We start from the raw sequence: 23,072 nt of genomic DNA, 5'->3' as shown, positions 1-23,072 counted from the left end.
CTAACGTCTTTCCTCCCTATCCTCTTCTCCCCCTTCCTCCACCCACCTCTCTCCCTCCTCCCTCTCACTTCTGTCCACAAACGGTTGATAAATTTGAGGGGTGAGGCAACGGCTGGACCTCTGTTTATACTTGCTCAAAGGTGGCCTTTGGAACATTCGAGAGTCTCTAGAAAGTCTGCGCATTGTCTGCCATCCATTTACTTACCATAATCTTTCGTCGCCACATTCATTGTCCAAAAGCTTAGTTTAATTTATTTAAATCCCGTCGCCGCTACTTATCCCCGAATAAATCTCATCATGTAGACCTATTTGTGATGATGTTAGTGATGAAGAGGAAGACAAAACATGGCATTGATTGGACAAACAACATCCAATAGTGCTAGTGAGAGGGACTCAATAATGTTTAGTAATGGTTGGCCAATAGTGATAGCAAGAGGAAGTTGAGAGTGCTTAGATACATGCAACTTATATGAGGGGTGTTGATAGTCTTTTTCTCACCCCTCGTTGACCGATGACCCATTGCTCAATTTTAGGTGTGTGTACAATACTTTTAGGAAGATATTCTCTCTTGCACTCCATTGGCTGCTTATTGTGTTGGATGATGATGATGCTCATGTTGCAGAATAAGACACTGAGAGAACACAACAAAGGGGGTTTGTGCCACATGGGTAAAACCATATGGAGAATTGGTGGTTAAGCGTATGATGTGAATGCAAGTATGCAAAAATGGAAAGGTATTATAGAAGCAAAAATAGAACTTGTATTAACTTTAGAACCACTCGGTTACAAATGCCATAACTGTAGACTCAATGTCGAGACACTCTGTTGCTTGCCTTGACTAAGGCTCAACCCTCATTGAGAGTAGCTAGACATGACTGTCACTGGCCTATGCAAATCCTAACAAGACAAAACTAGAGGATGCAATAACATAGGTGAGTGAGTGTGTCTCTATCTTCACTCAAACTCATCCTCTAAGTACCTACAAACTCATCCTCTAAGTACGTACAAAGTCAAGTAGTTGAGACATGTTGCCTTCCTATTCTTGACCTCGTAATTTGTTGGGATCACTGCCATTGATTGGCTTCTTTGCATTTGCCTAAATTGGCCTTTCTCTTATTCAGGATGCACTGCTTAATCTGTCCGTTTTGGCACAACTCCATCCAATGGTCTCGGTCCAAGCTAACTATAATTAACATTCATGAATGGTTTCCACCCTCCAAAGTCAATCTATCTTAACCTGCATGCATGGTCTCGACCTTGGGTCATCTTGATAGCCCAAGGTCAACATCTCACCTTGGCCATAGATGCTCTATTACACGAACGAGTTGTTGGTCAAATGTTGGAGGCTTGTTGGAGGGTTTAGCAAGGCACAAAAGTGAACTCTCTCCATTGGGGGTTGGGCTCTAAACTAGGGGTTACCTAATGAGGCTGGAGCAGAAGATGTATGCATGGCTTCAAAGCGTTGATGGCAAGCACTACTTGTCCCTTAGGCTATGGAAACTTTGGTGACTAAGGGGAGAGCCCAGAGATTCTCCATTCCTTGGTCCATTGTCTAGTTGGTGATGCTGGTGGCTAAGCGTAGAGGCTGCTAATCAATTGGCTCTCTCTTTGGATGTCTCTATCACTCATCGATCCATTCTCCGGCGACTTAGCCAAGATGCAATCTTGACCACATCTATTTTCAAATATGACTTGTAATGATAGATGACATTGGAGGGGGGTTCCTACCACTTCTCTGTCAAAGGTCTACAAGTCAAATATGATTGTACCTGGCGGTAGCCTCGGTAGGGGCAATGTCAAGTTATTGCCCTATTATCCATAGTATCCATGCAAAATGAGCAAGAAGGTTGACCTTTGTGGGTTGAGACTTTGTCACAAGCTTTCCCCATGCTCGGCTTGAAAAGCTTCCTGTCGCTATCTAGTAGCCTTCTCTTTTACTACCAGGTCAAACACACTAGTCACCCATTCATACTCAGATACTTGCATAATGGGATTAACAAGCTTATAAAAAAGTGCTTCTTGAAACTAAATAGTTCTTATAGGGCGGTAGAACCAAGTGTCTCCTAGAGGTGGCTTGTACAATCGTTTGGAGGGGTGATTTGAAAAGGGCATGTAGGATTTGAAGAGGCAAGCCTGATGATCATCCAAGAGATGATCACCCAAAATGAAGTCCCAGAGGATGTCAAAACTACAGTGTCTAAAAAGTGCCAAGGCAAAGTCTATGTGCCCTTGTCCAACAAGCATCCTTGTAGGTAATGAATGATTACTATCAGGCTAAAACTTAGGGTCACGAGGAACAGAAGTGCTTGTGTAGTGTATGGTCCTCCGAGTCTACACCCATTTCTTGTGTTGTGGTCTAGGCTTGACTTATGTCTGGGGTCTCTCAACCAATTTTTTCCTTATAGTAGCCAAGATATGTGCACTAGTTACTTGTGCGGTTGGGCCTATTGGCCCAATTGCTCCATCTACATCATTATCACAAATTTTGGATTAAGCAATTGTTCTTGGATTCTCTTCAAGCTTGTTAATCTGAGGTAGCAAAGCCTAGATCTGCTCAAGGGTGGTCACCTGACTACACAAGATGTCATTCTCTACATGATCATTGGAGCTCAATATCAAAGTCTGCAAATGATTTAATCTTTCTTCCTACTATGACATGAGTTAGCATTATGACTCCACCACGTTCTGCAAGGTGCAAAGTAGACCCATTGCTTCCTGATGCTGATGCACTCTTGCTATGTGCTTTGGCCTGTAGGTAAGCATATGGCATCTTCAAACTCTCCAACTTGGCTACTTAAAATTGTTAGTGATCTTCCATGAGCTCTCGACCAACTAATCATAAAATTCACGAGTGCCCCTAATCACTCAATTACGCTCTTTCCTTTCATGGACTAGTACTTGGGGTGAAACCCAATGTGAGATCATGTGTTGTGCTATCCAAATAGGTTCTAAGCAAGACTTTCAAAGATACCACCAATTGGTAGAGACAACATCTTGACGCATGGGCTTTTCAAAATGAAACATGGCATTTATACCCTCATTTGGAATGACATGCTTGGGGGCCAAAAGAATGGATACTTCCTATAAAGATTCATTAATATTTACATTCGTTAGGTGAACTCTCACTCGGCATTGGAGTTGTCCTAGTATTCATTGGTGTTGGCGTGTATAGTTTCTTGAGTGTTGCTGCCATGGTCAAGTCAACTGGACGTGTGCTTGGAAAGCTCAGACCCTATCACACAACCATTTGCATGGGAGGGATTACTATCATTGTGCTCTCTAGCACAATTAGCTAAACACTCAAGATGCATGGAGCTTCTACAATATCCTTGCCCTCTAAATCCAAGGTATTGCCTTGTGTTATGTTGTCTCTCCGAGCATCTAAGGCTATCTACAGAATCGACTGGCTTGAGTCTTTGTAGTAGCTTTATAGTAGCTTGATGGGAAAGGACTAATCATTAGCATGCCCATGTTCATTTTCCTTATGCCTCTCCATTTTGCACTAGCTCTTGTATTTTCCTCAGTGTCGGTCTCTTTGATTGAAGTGCTTTTTGTTTTAGTAGGCTTGTTCATTGGAACTTCCACATCTATATTTTGTTCTACTAGCTGATTTGCAAGCACTTGAGGAAATGGATAGACACTAGAGTCATATTGTCATCCCAGTATTCTATCTTGAGGTGCTCACCCAATGAGCATATTGAGCAAGGCTGCTTCTCACAAGGAGGAGAGGGCATTGGTTAGTGAGGCTCGAGTGCTGGCAGGGGAAGCGGGTTAACAAGAGGAGGAAGCGGGTTGACAAAAGTAAGTGGGTTGACAGAAGGAGTATGCAGAGGGCTATTCACAGATGATGCTCCTTGACTGGATGGGGATGTTGTTGCTTGAGGAGCTCCAAATAAAATTTAGGATTTAGTCCATGTGAAAATTTTATTAGGCTAGGGAGGAGGGGGCTTGGTACTGCAGAGGTCGCCTTCACAGTATGTACCTATTGACCTATGACTTAATTCTTGGGTTTAGATGTGTGAACAGTACTTGCAAAATGATGCTCTCTCTTGTACTCCATTGGCTACTCGTTGTAGGCAGGATGAACACGATGCTTTGGCTGCAGAATATGATGTTAAGAGAACACAACAAAGAGGGTTTGTGCTATGTGGACAAAACCATGTGGAGACTGGTGGTTAAGCATATGACATGAATATAAGTATGCAAAAATTGAAAGGCAATACATAAGTAGAACAATTATACTTTTATTGGCTTTAGAACCACTCATTTACAATAGCCATAGCTACAGGGACTCTATTGCTCACCTCATCTTAGTCTCAAACTTCAATGAGAGTAGCTAGACATGGCTCTCATACGGATCCTAACAAGACAAAACTAGAGCATCCAATAACATAGGTGGGTGAGTGTGTGTCCAACTTCACTCATCCTCTAAGTACCTATAGAATCAAGCAGTTGAGACATTATTCTAGACCTGAGAATTTGTTGGATCACTGCCACTGATTGGCTTCTCTTTGTTTATGTTCATTGTGGTTACAGAAGTGGTCAACAACTCTACTATCTAGTGTGTTGGGGTAAGGATCAACCACGACAGCAAACCAATTAATATAAAGGGGAGTATGTGAGGTGTTAAGAATTCTTTTACCAAGTTTTTTGTGGATCCTAGTCCAACTTGTCTCTATATTCATGTGAGGTGTGAATTGTATCTGAAGAGATTGTGTTGATACGTGCCTACCCTTTTTTGAAAAGCTAAGTATAGAGATGAGAAATAGATGTGTAAGTACTAGAAGGACAATGAGAGAAGAATATTCAAGTAGAAGGAAAGTTGTTACAAATCAATCTAATAACACAAAGACTATGGGTGGATCTGTTAATGCTAATGCATGTCAAAATAATGCTCCACAACCACAAGTGTATGCAACATGCTCCATGCATAATATTTATGAGAGTTCCAGTCAAGGTACATCTAGAGCCTTTATTGAGGCTTCTTGAGTGACACAAAGGAGTGTGGGAAAATCTTGGGGGAAAAAAAATAAGTCCATTAACCCAAAATGTGATTTTGCAAGCCCTGTGTGTGATTATGTTAAATGGAAATGCAAATATTGTAATGAGGTGAAATCTAGAGGTGCCCCTCGTATAAGGGCTCACCTACCTATATCTAAATTAGATATATTTTGTAAGTGATCAAGTGTAGTTTTGATATGCTCTTATGAATTCCCTAGAAGTTATTTTATTCAGCAATGTAAGAATGAAACCTTTGCAGAGTTTATCTCTAATTTGCATAAATTAGATTTTGCAAATAATTACTAAGTTCATATTTTTTTGAGTGTTTTGAATTAAATATATTTCATAAGTGATCAAATGTAGTTCTGATATGCTCTTATGAATTCCTTGGAAGTTGTTTTATTCAATGACATAAGAATGAAAACTTTGTAGATTTTATCTCTAATTTGTATGCTGTGAATTCATTCTGACATACATCCTATAAGATCACCATCTTGAAGTCCCATTACCTCTATAAACACTAGTGATCCTATTGGGTCATGGCCTTCATGGCTGCATTGGAGACAACTGGGAGTAGTTGCTTATCATGGATGAGGAATTGGACAAGTCTATGAAGGTGAAAGGCCATGAAATGTACTACACTTCATTTTATGTTTCAACATCTTCTTTATGGCTACCTATAAGGTAGGGAGCCAACCCTAGCCTTATTTCTAACAAATAGCCTAGGTGTGAGTGGGATAAACATGCCGTACTAGTAGTCCATGGAGATCAAGAAGACCTGGAATACAAGATGAAATGACTAATGCATGTTGAGACTTTTCCCATTTGTGAGCCTTCCCCTTTGTGACCCTTTTGAAGGGCAAATACTATAAGGGCAAGGACAAACATCCATGCTCATTTTGTCGATTGCAATGCCTTGTGAACCCTTTTTGCACTCACTAATACCTATTTTTAGGTCTAAGGGAGGCCCAATGGAATAGAATTCAATTGTGGGAGCAGAGCAAAGGATTACAATTGATGCCCATGCTTGAAGTGATATGTTGGCAAGATTTGAAGGAAAGAATTTAACTATAGGAGTAGAGCAAAGGATTACAATTTCTAGAGATGGCTTCACCATAGCTTTGGAATGCCCAACAAATCAAGGCTTCCCCTATTAATTTGTAAGGGATGCAATTCAAAAAGCATCAATATGCATTGTGACTTTCAATAAAACAAAAATACTACACCAATTTTGGGCAAGTAGTTTGCTTGAGTATGATCTCCTTGGAAGAAGAGGTGCAAACTTAAGGGCACATATTGTAGCCAGGTAGCATGCCATGAACTTGACAATGGCATGGGAATGTTTGGGTAGGACTTTCAGTAATCATGACACATAGATGATTAGTACTTCCCAAATTGTCTTGGGTATTTGGATCAGTGTTGGTGGTGCTTGTTCTCATGACTAAGCTATTTCTTGAACTGGATGACTTGCCTTGTCATCATGCAAATTTGTCTATCTCAATACTTTAGCGGATGGAGTCATCCAAACCTATTAAGGTAGCCCACAGTGCGGTAGTTCTAACCATGGCAAGAATAATAATCAAAGATTAAACTTGCAGAATACTAATATCCAAGTAATCCCTTTCCAAGAAACTCTTTCCAAGATGAGTTTTTGAACATATGCCAACACTTTTGAGTGCATGCTGACAGAGCTCTGTGTTCAAATGTTAATTTTAGGTATGGAATGATATTGCCTGGGAGATTCCATTGGCTCTATAATATCAACATTACACACAACAATATTCACACACTACATCAGTTGGGGAAGGTAGCACGGACTATGAAGAGTATGAATGATCTCACTACATCATTGGATTGTGGTAGATTAAGTTTTAAAGTAACAAGACTTGCTATTTTAATTTTAATCGCTACAACCTATAGTTACAGCAAGACACATCAACTTTTCTTTATGAAAGAGCTCTTGATGAGAGGCAATGTAGATATGCCAAGTTTGGCAACATATGCCAAGCTCCTTGTGCTAATCTAGAAAGCATGCTTGTTGAAAGGAGAAAGACAAGATCTTCAAATGATAGGCTTTTCTTGGTAAGTGGACACTAGCCTTAATAGCTACAAGCAATGCTTGTAGACAACAAGAGAGAGTAACTTGCCTGTTATTCAAGAAGAGTCTTGTTTTGAAGATTGAAATTAATGGAGGTGAAGAACCACTTTGAAGTATGGGTTCTTCAAAATACTATGCAGAGACCTTATTATCAAGCCTTCAACTACTCCAGAATTGAATGCAAGTTCAAATTATTATTTTTCAATAATTTGACCTTGTTGGAATGGGTAAGAAGAAATAGGAGAAGTGCTTAATTTGCATGAAGCATGATCATCATACACATGTATGACATTATTTGTGTGATCTCAAAAAGAAGATGAATGCTACAAGTTTTTTATGTTGGATTTATGCAAGAAAATATACTAAATTGTGAAGAACTTTAGGAATGCATCATTTTATGATGAGATAGAGGAAGAAAAAGAAGAGTTGGATGCATTTTCTTATTTGTTAGATATGATAGAGCAATGGCATGAAGATCATCATGGAAAGAGAATGAAATCATGTTCTAGTGCACACCTAATATCCATGCTACAAGAAGCTGTTGAACAAGTAATGGAGAACTATGTAAATCAATTTGAGGATGATGATGAGTAGTGGTTGTCACCACCAATGCTCTAGTGTGATCGATTATAGCCAGCAACAACAAGTGTTGCCAACACGATCCAAACAAAGATTTTCAAAATTTCCAACATCAATTCTAGATACTAAAGGATTTGTTCCAAACATTATTCCCAATATTCAAGTTGTTGTCCCTAATATACAACAAAAGAAAATTATGCACACAGAAATTCTGAATTTTACCAAAAGTTTGCAGTAGCCAATAGGTAGGCAACAAACAGTTTAGGATTATTGTGGATAGATTTCAAGAAGATAGAGTGTCAGTCTCATGTCAATAGGAACTTAAAAAAATCTATTTTTAGTGTTATTCAATTCAGAATAGCTTCTCAAAATATTTGGCATAATTGAAAATGGTGCAAAAAATGAGAAAGGACAAATGTAGTGGATTTCACACACAGAAACCAAAATTCAGACTAAGGATTGGGTCAAATATAAAATTTGGAATTTTCAGTTCTAACAAGTTAGAACATTCAAGTGAATTATTCTTCATGGGGAGTGATTTCATGTCACTAAAGGACACAATTTCTTAAGCTTTTCAGAATTTCAAAGATAAGGGTGAGCCCAACAAGCTCAAGATGAGGAAAGAGAAAAGCAATTAGTAACTCCCCAAGAGAAATATACACAAGGAAAAATATGGGAATCTTATTTGTGAGGATCCCAAAACATATGTTCGTGTCAAAGTGATCTCTTCTATTATATAGGTTATTGAAATTCCTTCACCCATTAGGGAAGCAGGGAAACACCTGTTGAGCTAACTGAAATGCCATTGGTTGAATAAGGATTAAAAAATTATTTTGCCCAAGTTAATCAAGCTTTGTTGACACTAATGAAATTTAATAATCAATAGATTACAAAGCAAACCACTCTGGAAGGGACATTGTAGAACTCGCAATAGAAGAAGAAATTAAGAAAGCAATATCAGCTTGGGGGCCGAGGCATGAGAAGTTCAAAAAACTTGCTCATGCTAAATTCACTAGGGTACAATCAGAGAATCAAAAGCTCTTGTATGAGAAGGAAAAGCTAATGGTGGAAGCTGAAGTACTTAAGAAGGAAACCTAGGCTAAGATAGAGGAAGCACATGCAATGTTCCAGCAAATGGAATTGCAAAATGGGTAGCTGATAATAAAGCCTAAGAATTGCAAAGTCAAATGGTGGTGGCTGATGCGCAAAAATGGTTAAAGGAAAGGCAAACAAGAATTCACAAGCAATTGCAAAAGGTGACACAGGAAAATGTAAAGTTGATCTCTAAGAATGTCTTGTTTGCTAGGAAGTCTAGATGCCTTAACTTTGGTAGAAACTCAAATTAGGAGTACGACAAATAAGGATAGTATTGACATTGATGGAAGGTTCATTAGAGATATAGAATTTTTAGAGATGTAGCAATAGTTGAGTTAGTATATGCAGGGGATGTGGCAAAGGTCAAAGCACAATTGCAAAATCACATACTCCTCCTTTTGAAGCATACGTCCAAGAGGAATACTCTTACAGGGTAAAAATGCTATAGATTAGAGTAAAATAGCTAAAAAACGAGTTATATGATGTGAGAACTATCTTTTCTCTCATATTAAAAGCATCTATCTTTGAACATGAGATTTTTGTTCAAACACAAACCAATTTGTGGACAAGGAAGGTGGTAGTATCTTGGATATACTATAGCACACCCACTACCTTATGCATAGGTATTGTTTCATAAGGTTGAGCAAATTACTAAGTTGTTCTATTTGGTACCTAAGATAAGTAGTAATCTTCAGGACATGAAGATGAATGATTTAGCTACTACTGCTAAAGTACTGTTGCAATCTACTAATCAGAAACTAGATGAGCCACATTCTTTACAAGAGGAGGAATATGTGTAGATTGGTAAACTGGAACAAGAGGTCACTACCTTGATGGATACTATGTTTATTGAGAAAGAGAAAACCAATACAACAACAGAGAATATGATAGTATAGGGAGAGATGGGTATCTCCAAGTTTGTGCTAGTCCCAGATGTGAATGTGGTTATGGATGATCTGATAGAGCAAAGGGTAGATTGAGAAAGACAATAGGAATTATCTAAGACAAACCTACATGGATAGTTGACGTCATTACAACTGTTCCCACTTAATCTTAAATGCTCCCTTGTTGTGGCTCTGATGCATAGCTTAATAGTTTACAATTGATATTTCATACCATCTTTTAACATACTCTTTGGATATAAAAAACACTAAAATTTTAGTACACACGTTCAAAAGCCACTCTACTATGACTGATTTACAAATCTCTCTTTTTTTCAATACAACAATTCCAACTGTGTTTGTAAACACAGCTCATTTTCAAAAATCAAGTTTAATCGTTTATTTTGGCACCTAGTTTTGTCATGTACTTTCTTTCGAGTTTAGAGAACAACTATGTTTGGAAATAGCTTGAACCTTGGTATTGCACTAGGCTCTTCATTTTATCTTCCAACATACTCTTGGATTGGTGAGATGTTGCACCATGAATAGGGTTTTCTAATTTCCACTAGAATGATACGAGAAACATTATGGTAGGTTTAGATCGGGGATTTTTTCCATATCCCTAGCCATTGGGTAGGCCAATGATATATAGGCTACATACATATCCAATATTTGGATAATATTTCATAAAGCATATCTTTATAGTTTACAAATATGGAGAGACCATTTTTTGGGTGTACCTCTTAGCTTTGATATGCCTTTTGAAGCATATCTCAGACTTAGACCTCATGTTTTTGGATTGTTGTGTGAGAGGTATCTTATTAATAATCAGCAATCATTACTGAGTTCAAATTTTTTTATTATTTTGAATTAGATACATAGTTTGTACTTATGGTAGTTGATTGTTGCCATTCTTTATCTTGTAACTTGGAAGATGATGTATCCCATAATTGATTAGATATAGTTTTGATAAGTTGTTATGTATTCCTTGGAAGTTGTTCTATTCAACAATGTTCAAATGAACCCTATGTAGATGATATCTTTGATTTGTATTTTTTGTATTCATTCCAACATACATCCTATCTATTCATAATCTCAGAGTCCGGTAGCCCGAGTATGTAGAACCAAGACTTGGAGATGGCTCAATACATTCTTGATTGATCAGTTTTGTGTTCTAGTTATCCATTAAGTATGGTTGATAACATTGACACACAAGATGCATGGAATTACATTGCATAGAATAGTATAAGTTTTAAACCTCCTAGTTATAGTGCATTGCAAATAATGATGCTAGACAAAGCATATTCCAAGGAGAGAGATCACACCAACCATAGTATTTTTTAGATCTTGCATGTGCAATTATTTGAAATTCATGGAAAAATATTAAAAGATGCCCATTTTTTAATGCGATTATTGTATAACCAAGGAGAGAGACATTTCATAAGTTTATTGATTCAACAAATTAAAAAGTATGGGGTTTATTTTTGTAGAAAACATAAGGGAGATAGGCTCAATGTGCACATTGTCATAGACAATGCAAAGCGTTGTAAAAAGGTTGCTATACTACTATAGAGAGATTTCCCCTAATTGTATACGTCAGCATGCTACACTCAGACCTTGAACACAAATTTCCTTTGCCTTTGTTTGCTTCAGCATTTCCGCGAAGCAAGAGCTTTGGTTGATGGCCAATGGGTCATTGCCCAAAGCAGGAATGGGCGTAGTACTGTCAATAGGAATGGGTCTATTCTACAGTGTCTTTCACACAAGAATAGCTGTGGCTACCTGACTGCCTTCCCTAGTTAGTTCCGCTACCTATGATCCAACAAGATGAGCATTCCTCATGCTCTAAAGCATTCATCAATCCCGTGCTACATGCGAGCTACGACCTTCTAACCAGCACCGGCTCCTATGCAGCTCTCCAACCAAGCACACTGCAAGCTATGCCACCAACTAACCAACGAAGCTCTCCTCCAACACAGTCGTAGCGCCTTCAACCTTTGTCTCCAAACATGACGCCTCGCCATCGTCTTGGTCAACTAGTCCCCTTGCGTCGCCCGTTTCCATGCCCCGCATGCCGTGCTTGATCGTCAACAAGCGCAACAGCTCCTCTGTAAAAGATCCGCCTCTATAGACTCCAGCAAACCTCACGGCTCCGAAGGCCACAACGACTTGCAGTATCAACAAAGCCCAAGTGCCATACACAAAACAACGACTCAGATCCTCGACAATAGTGCTCCTTCCAAGACTCCATATAGCTACAAGCTACACCCTCAGTGAGCCAGTGCTCAAGTCCACCTTCGACTGCAAGGCTCCCGACTCCAAAGCACAGGAGACCTGAGAAGCCTGGCTCATAGCGACCAACACACTCCTTTTTCCTTCAGTCAAGCTTGAGCGATGCGCCCATGCTCCACATCTCAATTGACGGCGCTCGTGTGCATCTTCCTCCTTTGAAAGGCTCTGCATAATTGATTGACACGTGGCAAGATAAAAAATAACCATGGTTTAGTTTCCAGACCTTGGTTGAGCATGTCTGGTTAAGATAACTCTGTGGTCAAAGTCTTGCCATGTGGCAGACAAGACGTACCTCTAGTCAAGTTAACAACACTAACCATGGTTAGTTAACTATGCCACCTCAGTCAACTAAGCACACAACCCCCTGCCAAGAACACTTTGTAAGCAGCATATGAATCCATGTGCCACATCATCAAGGCCCCCTCTTTTTCACAGAATCTTTGACAAGCCGTAACTTGCAATCCAGGAGGAATTTGCACATGCTCCAAGGAAAAGTGATTGCCTTTTCGAGTTCTATGCGCTTGTTAAATCAGAATCATTATAAGCAAGTAGACACTGCCAATATTGAAAGAAAGCAATTGGTAAGACCTTTGCAACAAATGAAAAAGCGACGCATGAACTCAAAAAGCATGCCGAAAGCACAAGTGCATGTCTCTGTGAAGTTCCACTCTCCCCCCATCAGCCAATGCTCCCCTGAGACTAGATACCTAAGCGCTTGCTAGCACTCACACCTATTCGCGGGAAAATTAGGGGGGTATATGCTAAGGATGTTGAACTTGAACCCATCAACACACACAACAGGTGCAATAAACCAGTCTCGTTAGGGTGAGGAAAGCGTTCCTACACACCTAGAGATGATTTAGCCAAGATAGCACACCCTCCTTTCCCTCTCACACGGTAATTTCTTAATATTTCATACCCTAGACTCTAGACCATGAACCAAATAGGATCACTATCCCCACTTTAAGTTCTTGTAGCAAAATAATGTCAGCATTAACCTTCCTAAGTACCATGATTTCACAAGCTAGGACACTAGGCGTAGCCTCCAATATTTGAACCTATGACTTGAGAATTGGAAGTCCAATGCTCAAAACCACTAAGGCAACATTGGTGACATGCTGATGACTGCCGGGTGGTGTGAGCCACCACACATGATGGCCATCCTCCAATTCGTCCTCTATGGACTTGCACATGGGTGGTCTCAACCCACTCTTAGCTAGTCTTCCCTTCGACTTGTGATCTTGACAGGGAAGGCTTGTCCGGCACCTTGCCAAATGGCTCTCTAGTGAGGACATGAGCCACCTTGTGGTCTCAACACTAGCTTCTTGTTGGCCCTGCAAGGGTCCTACGGGACGGTGCTGATTAGAGTATCTTAATGTGGCTCATAGTTCAGAATGGAGTTCATTTGGTCAATTTGACCCTCTTAACGAGTGTTTAGTGTTAGGATCAGTGGTAGTTTAGGCCATTGCAATGAGTTTTAGGTTTAGGTTTTTGTCTCTTTGTGGAGATCCTAAACGACTTGTGTCACTTTGTGTGGATTAAGTTTTTGGCCTTACATGAGAGGTAGTGAATTATTTTTATTAAAAACATGTGATATTATTTAAATGAGAATCTCATGCCGAAATAGCCACATCCCCATTCATATTTAATGCTCCATCCCCTCTTTCATCTCTTTTCTCTCCTCTCCTTTCACTCATCTACCTTTCCCCATATTCATTCACCTTCACTTGCATTTGTCTCTTTCTCTTCCCTTCCAACTTACACCTTTCGTTTCCCTGTTACTAGTTAGTAAAAAATTTAATTGCAATATTTATCTTAGCTACTTTACATGTTCTCTAAATGGAAACTTAGCGATTGTGCTATCTTGTCGAAAGCAAGGCCTAAGTGGTGACTTGAGTAGAGAAATCTCTAAAAGAACAACCACAATCGACAAATCTACAAACAATGATACTCTCAAAGAACACCACAATCCAATGTAGCTTCAAAGAACCAACAACTTAGGATTGAGATATATATGGAGCAATCTTGACAACCTCAACAAACAAGGAGGAACCTGTGGTGACTTGAGCATAGAAATCTCACCACAAGGAACAAATCTACAAACAATGATACTCTCAAAGGACACCAAAATCCAATGTAGCTTCAAAGAACCAACAACTTAAGACTGAGATATATAAGGAGCAATCTTGACAAATAACTTAGAGGAGAGACAATTCCATTGCAAAAATGTGAGAAAGTTACTCGTGAAATTCAAAAAGGCAAGGCCGTAGCAACCTTGTTGTTGATGGCAATTGTGAAGCTGAGGTAGAATGGCAACCAGGCTTCTGTCCCGCGCAGGCCAAGCCTCTCGATCGGCTTCCCTCCTCACGAGATCTCTGCTGCCTCCCCCCGAATTTCTTCCCAACCTCCCTCCCTTCACCTCCATTCCATCCCTCCCCCCTTCTCCTGCTTCTGCTTTTTCACCTTTGCCCCACATTCCCTTCCCCATTTTCGGTGCCCCCAGCCTTCCCCCGCTCGATACTGCTTCTTTTGCACAGATCGCACCGGAAACCCTTTGGATGTCTGTGCAGCAGAACTACTTCCCGCCACCTTCGGACCTGGACGAACGTGAGCCTTCAAATCCTTTGCTGACTTACAGTCTCCCTCGCAGTCGAAGTTTTAATGTATTGCCAAACTTATTCTTTACTGGTCTGTGCTGACAGTATTTTTACCAGGACAAGACGAAGAAACAAGCAGGTGGGTCCTCTCTCGTTGCTATCGTCTTCCAAACTAACTGCCCTTGGGTTTGAAATGTTGCCATTAATATTGTTACAATAGTTTGACTAATACCATATGTTGCGTGCTCTCAACAGTCCCATGCTTATGCATACTAAACGTACCTTTCAGCCAAGTACCATTGTTCGAAAGCGTAGACATGGGTTTCTAAAAAGGTATCCTTTTTTCCCATTCGAGTTCTTGGATAGTTTAGATTTTAATGATGCCGTTATCATTTTTGTCTTTATTAGAATCTTCATATTGATGACGACGTTGTGTGTGCATGGTCTGAGGTGTGCAGTTCCAGCAAGTTGTTCTGAAAACCTTAGGCATATTGTTAGAACTCAGCAAGGATATGGATTGTGCACAGAGGAATGGAGAGAAAACACTTGCTCCTTTAAAAGGTGTACAGATTTACAAAATATGATGAGTTCATAGCAATTTCCATTCTTGCATCATACTCCCAGAAATAATAATGAGTCAAACGCCCAAGACAGGCTGCCAAATATGGGATCATGATCATAGAGAAACCACCAGTCTGCTATTTGCCTCACAGGCGCGCAAGTCATATTGGAAACTTTGTTAACTAAGATTGATGGGGAGAGACTGGGAAAGTAAGCTTTGCTGTCCGATTTTTTCATCAGGTTGGGCAAACTGTCTGTGTTTTAGCATCTGTGTTGATGCTTCTGGATGAAGGATGTCTGAGGTTAGACAGCATTAGCGTTTAGTAGTAATTCCCATTCCCCCCCCCCAAAAAAAAAAGAAAGAAAAGAGTGTGCGCGCACATGCGCTCGCACACGCACATACCTTTGTAAGACTAGAATATATCCAATTGTACTAATTCAGATTTTTGTTGATCATGCCCATGTGCACACACACACACATATACCTTTGTAAGACTAGAATATATCCAATTGTACTAATTCAGATTTTTAGCTGTTGGGGCTTCTGCACCTGCGTAAGATATTACGATAAAGTTGAATAGTTGATCACCACTTGGACGAAAATTCAAAGATTTTGCATGTCTGCTAAGGTGATATACATATATGTCTGCTAGTGTGTGTCTGTGTGTGTGTATGTATGTATGTATGTATGTATGTATGGGTGACTCATGAGGTCAAAACTGCACTATTTGTTTTGTTTTTAGAGGATAAAATTTGGGCATGCTCTTAGATTCATCCCCTGATATGCATGTTCTTAGATTCATTCCCTGATATTACCAGACATGCAAATGTCACTTTGGGAAGCTTGTGTCCAAGTTGCAGCTTGCTGATATTCTTGGTAATCCTTTATATTTACTGCCATGCAGATTTCACGTTGTAAACTTGTTGCAGTTGTGGCCTGCTGTAATTCTTTCTGTTTGTAGCTATCAACCATCTTTTACTCTATCCCCTTTTGTTGAGAATACTCTTCTTGCCTTGTACTATCAATGGTACCATCAGATTTTCTCTTTATATTTAACATTCATTTTGCCCCTAAAGCTTTCTTTCCAATGAGCAAATCCACCAGATCCCATGTATTGGTTTTCTAGACAGAATCCAACTTTGACTTCATGGCTTTCATCCAATGCTCACTATCTTGAGCCTCCTCAAAGCTCAGGGTTCTTCTATATCATGCAATACGTTCATTTCCAGTCTATCAGCATAGTTTTTGCCTCCTATCCCTCTTGAACCAGCCCGTGTCCTACCTGGGGAGAGGGGCTTAAAGTCTGTTGTCCTACAGAGTCTAAATCAGCCACCTGGGAACTGTTCTAGCTTCTTGTGAAGAAGCTCTCTCCTCTCTGACAATCTGTTCAACTCGTCATGTGTGATAGGTGATCTTGGATGTGAATGGGAGCATCCAAAGGTTGTTTTGCATCAGCATGTGCAGGCTGTAATTGTTGATCTTCTGCTTGCTGTTTTGAAGTCCCTCAATAGATAGTGGAAGCATCCCTTTGAACACATCCTGAGAATGTGTATGCCAAACTTAATCATGGACTGATCTGACTTTTCGGCAAAAACTACATCTCTACTGAACAAAAAAGTTTACAGTTTGAGGATTGTAAGGATGGTAAGCTTTGCTTCCACTCCTCATTTTTGCATGTCGTGCTCTTTGGATCCCAAATACATCATGTCCCTTGCAGCCTCTTGGTCAAGGGCTCTTGAGTGAAAGAAATTTGTGATTGTCCTTTGTTGAGGCTTCCAGCTGCTATAACTGTAAATTTGTGGGCATAAATGTATATCTTATGAACTGCTTATAATATAAGCCTTTTTTTTCTAAAAAGAAAGAAATTTGTGATTGTCCTTTGTCGAGGCTTCAATGGGCCCTCCTGCTCTTACCTTTGTGCTCGAAGAAGCTGATCTCTCGCGTCGCTGATCGAGATGGGCCAGGAAAATTGAGTGGTCCAAATCCACTCTTGAATAGGCAATGGTGGGGTCCTCTATCTCGTAGTAGACGGGGCATCGGAATGTAGGTGCTCCTCTAACGCAATCTGCTGCATGTGGCATAGGGTGCAGCTTTTGGCCCTCATGCGGGATGCCCTTTGCTCGCCTTGTGTCAATACATAGTTTGTCCGAGGACACTCGGAACTGCCCAATCAAGATCCTCAAGGCATGTGGAAGATGGATCCGGGTATAGCTGGGGAATTGATATAACCCTACAAGATCTGCAGGCAATGATCTCTGTAGAAGCTGAGTTTTACCGAAGCTCATGGGATGCTAACCAGGTCCTGTATATGTAGAGTTGTAGGAGATCCTCTTTGATGAACTGGTTCACCTCATGGTAGGAGAGAGAGAGTGTGCACATACACACGACACGTATGTCTATATATATATGTATATGTATAACACATACAACATATGTATATGTATACGCGTATGCGTGCACACACACACATACAATGTCTATATATATGTATAAGTTGCAGCCTGCTGGTATTGCGATAATTCTTTCTATCTTAAATGGTGCGTTGCCCTATCAGCTAGATTTAGATGCTCGTTTGGGAGAGACTAAAATGAAATCGTTTAGACTTCACAAGCAGTTGTAGCTTGAATGAAGAGATTTTGGACTACTTTTTGATTAGCCTTCTCCTTTAGTGCTAGCCTTCGTCATGGCTGAGTTTGCCCTCCACCTCCGGAGTGTCGACAGAAACTCAATACGAAGACTTTGTATAAATGGATGCAAGTATGTGTGGGTGTGTGGATTTGTATATGTGAGCATATTTTTATACTATGGTCTACACCCACTGTTGGGCGTTGATGACATCAGTGGGGATGTCATAGTAGCTAGTCCCTGCTATGTGTTATGGAGTTTATGGTTTTCAATCTTATGAGTGACTATTGTGAGATTGAAACTGCACTATGTTGTGTTTTTAGAGGATGAGTTTTGGAATGTTCTTGGATTCATCTAGGTATATATGTACATATATATGTAAGCTCGTGCATGTGCTTGTGCTTGCAAGATTGTGACATTTTCTCCAAAGAGAAGTAATTCATGACAAAACTCATAAGGGGAAAGTTTGTTGTGACATGTATCTATTGCTACATATTTATCTTTGTATGATATGTATAAAATGATTTTTGAATATACATATCATCATGATTCTATTTGCTATATCTCACTTATATTATGTACTGGGCTTATGATGAGGAACAACAAAAGAAAGTGTGTGAACATTTGTGTGTATGGTTTAATTATGAAGGAAAAAAAAACGTATGTATACATATATGTAGCCTAATGGTAATCAAACACACGCATATGCCGACAGGTCATCAGTTCCATTCCTCCTCTGCCATCCTTAAGAGGGTACACGCAATTCTAATTGCTTGCTCAACTATTTGGGTATGGTCTTGCTAGTGATCCAACAAGTAGAAGGCCCTCTCCAAGGGGTAAAATGTGTGTGTTGGGCAGCTCTGTCACCAATGGGAGGTCTGCTATAATATCTTACTTGGTGCAGCATGATAACAAAACCTGCCTGTCTACCTTGATGGGGAAGCTCCAAAAGCCATCATGTACTCCATGTCCTTTGGTATAAAATGCAGCGTGACTGGGAAGCTTCTCTCTATTAAAAATTTTGTGTGTGGAGAGAGAGAGAGAGAGAGAGAGAGAGAGAGAGAGAGAGGTTCCAAGTCAAAGGTCGGCAAAGGTTCTCTCTCTCTCTCTCTCTCTCTCTCTCTCTCTGTGTGTCACGGGGATGTGGTGGTGATGGTGAAGTGTCTAAACTAACTGTCACTGAATTTAGCCTAGGGTACCAAGCTAGGCGCCTTAGTTAATGCCCAAAAGGTACTTATGATTTCATGTGCAATAAGTGCAACTCCTAGTGCTATTAGAGTGGTTTAAATTTCTAAGGTCATTGGTTTGGTCCAATGGGGTCATTCTTTAAAAATAGACCCCTTAGAGATCCTACAAACTAGGGTCATTGGTTACCAAGCATTAGGGCCATGGTGTGCCATCTGACTCCCTTAGGGGCATTAAAATCCCACGCCTCATTTTGTACATGTGTCTGTGTGTGGCCTCTTTGCTTGCCTTGTGGCACCCAGATGTCACCCCTAGAAGCCCTTGGAGCCCTTCCTTGCCTTTCCATGCTGTTTTGAGTCTTCTCCCCTACCAGGGCAGCTTCATTCTCAACATGGCGGATTTTTGCAGCCTCCCTCTTGCTGGCTGAAGTGTTCGAGCTTTCTTCATGACAGTTCTCCTCCCCTTGGTGCTCTCTGTTGCTGGCATGCTTCCTGGACCTAGACGCCTCCATTCTGGGCCATTTTTGAAGCTTTTCTCAATGTTTTTCGCGTCAGAAGCTCTTCTTTCCTGCCTTTGAGGCCATATTCTTGGACGCCTTACTCTTGGCCTCTGTCTGGTGCAAGGCGCTCCGAGTTCTGTGGTGTTTGTGGGCTGAAAACTCCATTCTGGTGGACACATTCATGGTGGATTTGCTACAGCTTGCTGCATGCTCTCTTTTCTGATCTTTTCTGGTGCTGGAAGACACTCATAGGCAGCTCCCGCTCCCTCCTACTAGAATTTTCTGTCTGCTATTCAACCTACTTCTGGAGCTGTTTCGGGCTGAAGTAGGCTCTTTTTGTTAGCTGAATTCTCATCTTCTCTTCCTACTCTATGCTGCTGCCATTCTTACTGAGTTTCTGCAAGGTTTGATGCCCTGCCGTTGGCCCAGGAGAGGATTGGGGCACTGGTTGTGATACTCTCTTCCTGGGAGTGCAGTGGCTAGCCTTGGGCTCGGTAATGGCTTGGATATGGGTGAATGCATTGCTTGGCATGCTGTCAGGTTGTTCTACTTGTGTCATGCATGACTACTAAAAGGAACCAAAGGAATAGCATTGGGAGTTGGTCACTAGCACAGCCACATGTTGGCATTGTACTGGGTTGCACCTCCGGGTGAGCTCTGGAAGGGAGTCCCTTTGTATTTTGAGCTAACCAGTAATTAAATAAATACCGCAAGGGGCGCCAAGTGTTGGGGCCAACAGGTGTCACTCTTCATACTTCTGAGTAGGGGCATTCTAGCCTCCCTTGTCTTAAATGGTTGAATGATGCTATACAGCGAAGTTTTATGCTCTGGGATTTGTTTGTGGACAATGGCAATGTTTCAAGTTGGCTGTATTTTGTGAGATAGTAGAGACAGTTACACTGCCCTTTGTGATCAAAGGCTGGTTACACACTCTCTCTCTCTCTCTCCTCCCCCCCCCCTCTTTCATGTTCGCTGCATTGCATCCAAAGGCACTCACTTTCTGTACACGATACTGAGCAGAATTATTCAGTGCTTGTTTTATATTTCAGGTGACACGGTAAGATAGCTTTGTGGACACAAAGCCTCTGCTTGCTCAAGTGTTGGATACCATTCTCATATTGTGAGGCTTTAACAAGTTATAATGTGGATGGGCTTAAAAACTTAAAAGAGTCTTCAAATTGCAATGTCGATGGAGTGAATCCATATGTTGAAAGACTTTTGATAATGCCATCTTCTTCTGATGAGTGTCTGATGGAGTTTTCTGGTTTGTACATTGGACAATAATATTTTCCCCTGCTTGGTTGTTGTAAAATAAACAACTTGTTTTCTGCCAGAAAATCAACAGTAGGTGGTCGAAGAGTTCTTGCGCGCAGACGAGCGAAGGGTCGCCGAAGGCTTTCTGCTTAATTACAAGTCTATTGTACATCTCCATCTCTGTATTGAGATAGGTTCTCATTTTGCGAAATTAAAAGACAATATACGCCTTTGAGAATGCATCCAACCTCTGCTCACCTTTTCTCACTGGTTTGCAAGGCTCTCAGGGAAATATTTGGACGTGAGAATCTTTTTTGGTACAAACAGTCTGCAGTAACATTTTCACGGAAATGTGAGCTATCAGGTGGACAGAAGCCTTATATCCAATAGCTCAAAACTATCTGTCGTGCACCCTACAAGATGTAACCCCAATGAAGCAGGAACTAAACAGCTTCACATACTAAGGCTGTTGTCGTGTTTATGTGGTCTGATTTCAGTAGCTGATTTAAATGTCGGGATTATGAAGGTTTTTGTATGGCCTGATCAGAGCAGTAAAATCACGATGTTGGAAAGTTTGAAGATGAATCATATGATGATAAACCAGGGTTCTTTTTCTTTTGGGATTCAAGAAAATACATCACATGAATGTCACGTAGTGCTGGTGGGACATACTGGTTTCTAAACTTGCCAAAAAATTTCTTTGGTTCTTTCTGCTGATAGGTTTTACATAGTTTATGATGAGGGCAGTAAATGTGGCTGCTTCATGACAATTGGAAACATTCGTTGCAAAAACGCTAGCTCAAAATAATCAGAAAATGGTGTGTTTTAAGTCTCAGGTAAGCGCAATGAAACACTTAAAAGCAAGGCATTTTTTCTGTAACAGAATGGGTGACTTACCACCTGCATTATTGTGTTGTGATCACTGAACCATTCCCAGCTATGCTTGAACTTGGATGAATGTTGATCATCATGTCATTAGATGAACATGCACTACAATGGGATGACCACCTGCATTATTGTGTTGTGATCACTGAACCATTCCCAGCTACGCTTGAACTTGGATGAATGTTGATCATCATGTCATTAGATGAATATGCACTACAATGGGATGTGTCATGTGTTTAATCAGTAGTTATTGCCAGATTTTCTGAAATTAAATAGATAACAGAGGTCATAGTTATATAAGTTAAGCCAACTTGTTATCTGTTTCTTTCTTTAAGAAATCCGTGAGTTTGATTAGATAGATAAGCTCTTTGAGAGTATGATGTGTCTTTAATAGACCTTAGCAACTCCCCTAGGCCTAGGTCTAGGCATTGCATTCCATATTATTGCCCAATGGTGAAGTAGATTAATGTATCCTTCATGCAAACACTATCAAGTCCCATGGTTTCCCCTATAGTGTGGTCGTGTTATTATTATTTGATATAGCGTTCCCTTTTCTTGTAAAAAATGTATATGTCCTCGAAAACAATATGGGAAACCTCTTTTTGGAGCCTTACGCACGTTGAACTCTCCTTAGTTCTATCTTTTAATTTAACCGTATATTGTTGATATATTGTATCATGTATGTATATTTTGTATCATGCATTTTACTTACACATAGGTAGGCCTAATGAATGATAGATATATCATTCATCTTGTTTCAATCATGAATTATAGCACATAGTTTCGTCTCATATGTTAAGTACTTTTGTTAGGCATGGTCTAACTTCTTACGTTCAAAAAGCTTCTAGTCAACCTCTTTGTGAAAGTATTGCTTTGGCAAATAGAATCATTGGTATCTATTCAACCATGAATGATTCATAGGGATCCACTTCCTTTTAGACAAGTGATGCAATTATAGTCACTTTAGTTTTTCAAAACTTTTTCTATATGAATCTTCTAAAAGTCTATAAAACTTGAAGAATACTTGTAATTCTTCTAAGTTTGTGGAATGTGGCCATTCTAATATGGCCCTTACCTTTTCAAATCCATGTGAATCCCTTGTTAGGATATGATGTTCTAAGTAATGTACTTCTTTTGCAAAGAATTCATACTTGGATTCTTTAGCAAAAAGAGTCTCTAAGCAATTAGAACACTTAGCTCAAATGTTTCATATGATTTTTTGGATTTATTTCAGATGAGGATATTAAATAGAAATACTACATCAAATTCTCCTAAATATGGCCTTAGGACAATATTCATAAGTTTCATAAATGTTGTTGGAGCAATAGTTAAACCTAATAGCATACCTACTATAAAGGTATGTTTTTGGTACATCTTCTCTTATTTATGATTGATTATATCTAAATCTTAAATCAATTTTAGTAAAGTAGTTAGCTCCTTGCAATTGATCTAAGAGCTCATCAATGTAAGGCATATGATATTAGATTTTATTTCAAGCTCGGTAATCTCTGCATAAGCA

The 23,072-nt window shown here is 40.0% G+C and overlaps 1 protein-coding gene across 2 annotated transcripts; it reads left to right on the top strand.

Moving 5' to 3' along the window:
• The first annotated feature begins 14,137 nt into the window (after positions 1-14,137).
• On the top strand, positions 14,138-21,583 carry LOC147891270 (Ribosomal protein L34). 2 transcript variants are annotated; one of them, XM_087389808.1, is made up of 5 exons: positions 14,138-14,553; positions 14,649-14,682; positions 14,799-14,876; positions 20,749-20,834; positions 20,948-21,583. In XM_087389808.1, the coding sequence occupies exons 1-4, from the start codon at positions 14,256-14,258 to the stop codon at positions 20,819-20,821; spliced, it is 483 nt and encodes a 160-aa protein (XP_087245934.1). In that variant the 5' UTR covers positions 14,138-14,255; the 3' UTR covers positions 20,822-20,834; positions 20,948-21,583. The 2 variants fall into 2 exon arrangements, with proteins under 2 accessions (XP_087245934.1, XP_087245933.1); XM_087389807.1 differs by having other exon boundaries at positions 20,749-21,578.
• The last annotated feature ends 1,489 nt before the right edge of the window (positions 21,584-23,072 follow it).

Source organism: Dipteris shenzhenensis, chromosome 18 (assembly GCF_047967505.1).
Source record: "Dipteris shenzhenensis isolate YYH24624 ecotype China chromosome 18, Dip_SZ_1.0, whole genome shotgun sequence".
In the NCBI taxonomy this organism is placed as follows: domain Eukaryota; kingdom Viridiplantae; phylum Streptophyta; class Polypodiopsida; order Gleicheniales; family Dipteridaceae; genus Dipteris; species Dipteris shenzhenensis.
Note: the sequence above shows the minus strand (reverse complement) of the source record. Positions and strands in the feature narration are given on the sequence as shown.

What these genes read in the sequence shown, in the direction of transcription:
- LOC147891270 (XM_087389808.1), top strand. Translation starts at nt 14,256, where the DNA reads ATGGCAACCAGGCTTCTGTCCCGCGCAGGCCAAGCCTCTCGATCGGCT. An exon ending in CAAGACGAAGAAACAAGCAG is followed by an intron (nt 14,683 to 14,798) that starts GTGGGTCCTCTC and finishes TGCTCTCAACAG; the next exon opens with TCCCATGCTTATGCATACTA. An exon ending in AGACATGGGTTTCTAAAAAG is followed by an intron (nt 14,877 to 20,748) that starts GTATCCTTTTTT and finishes GTTTTCTGCCAG; the next exon opens with AAAATCAACAGTAGGTGGTC.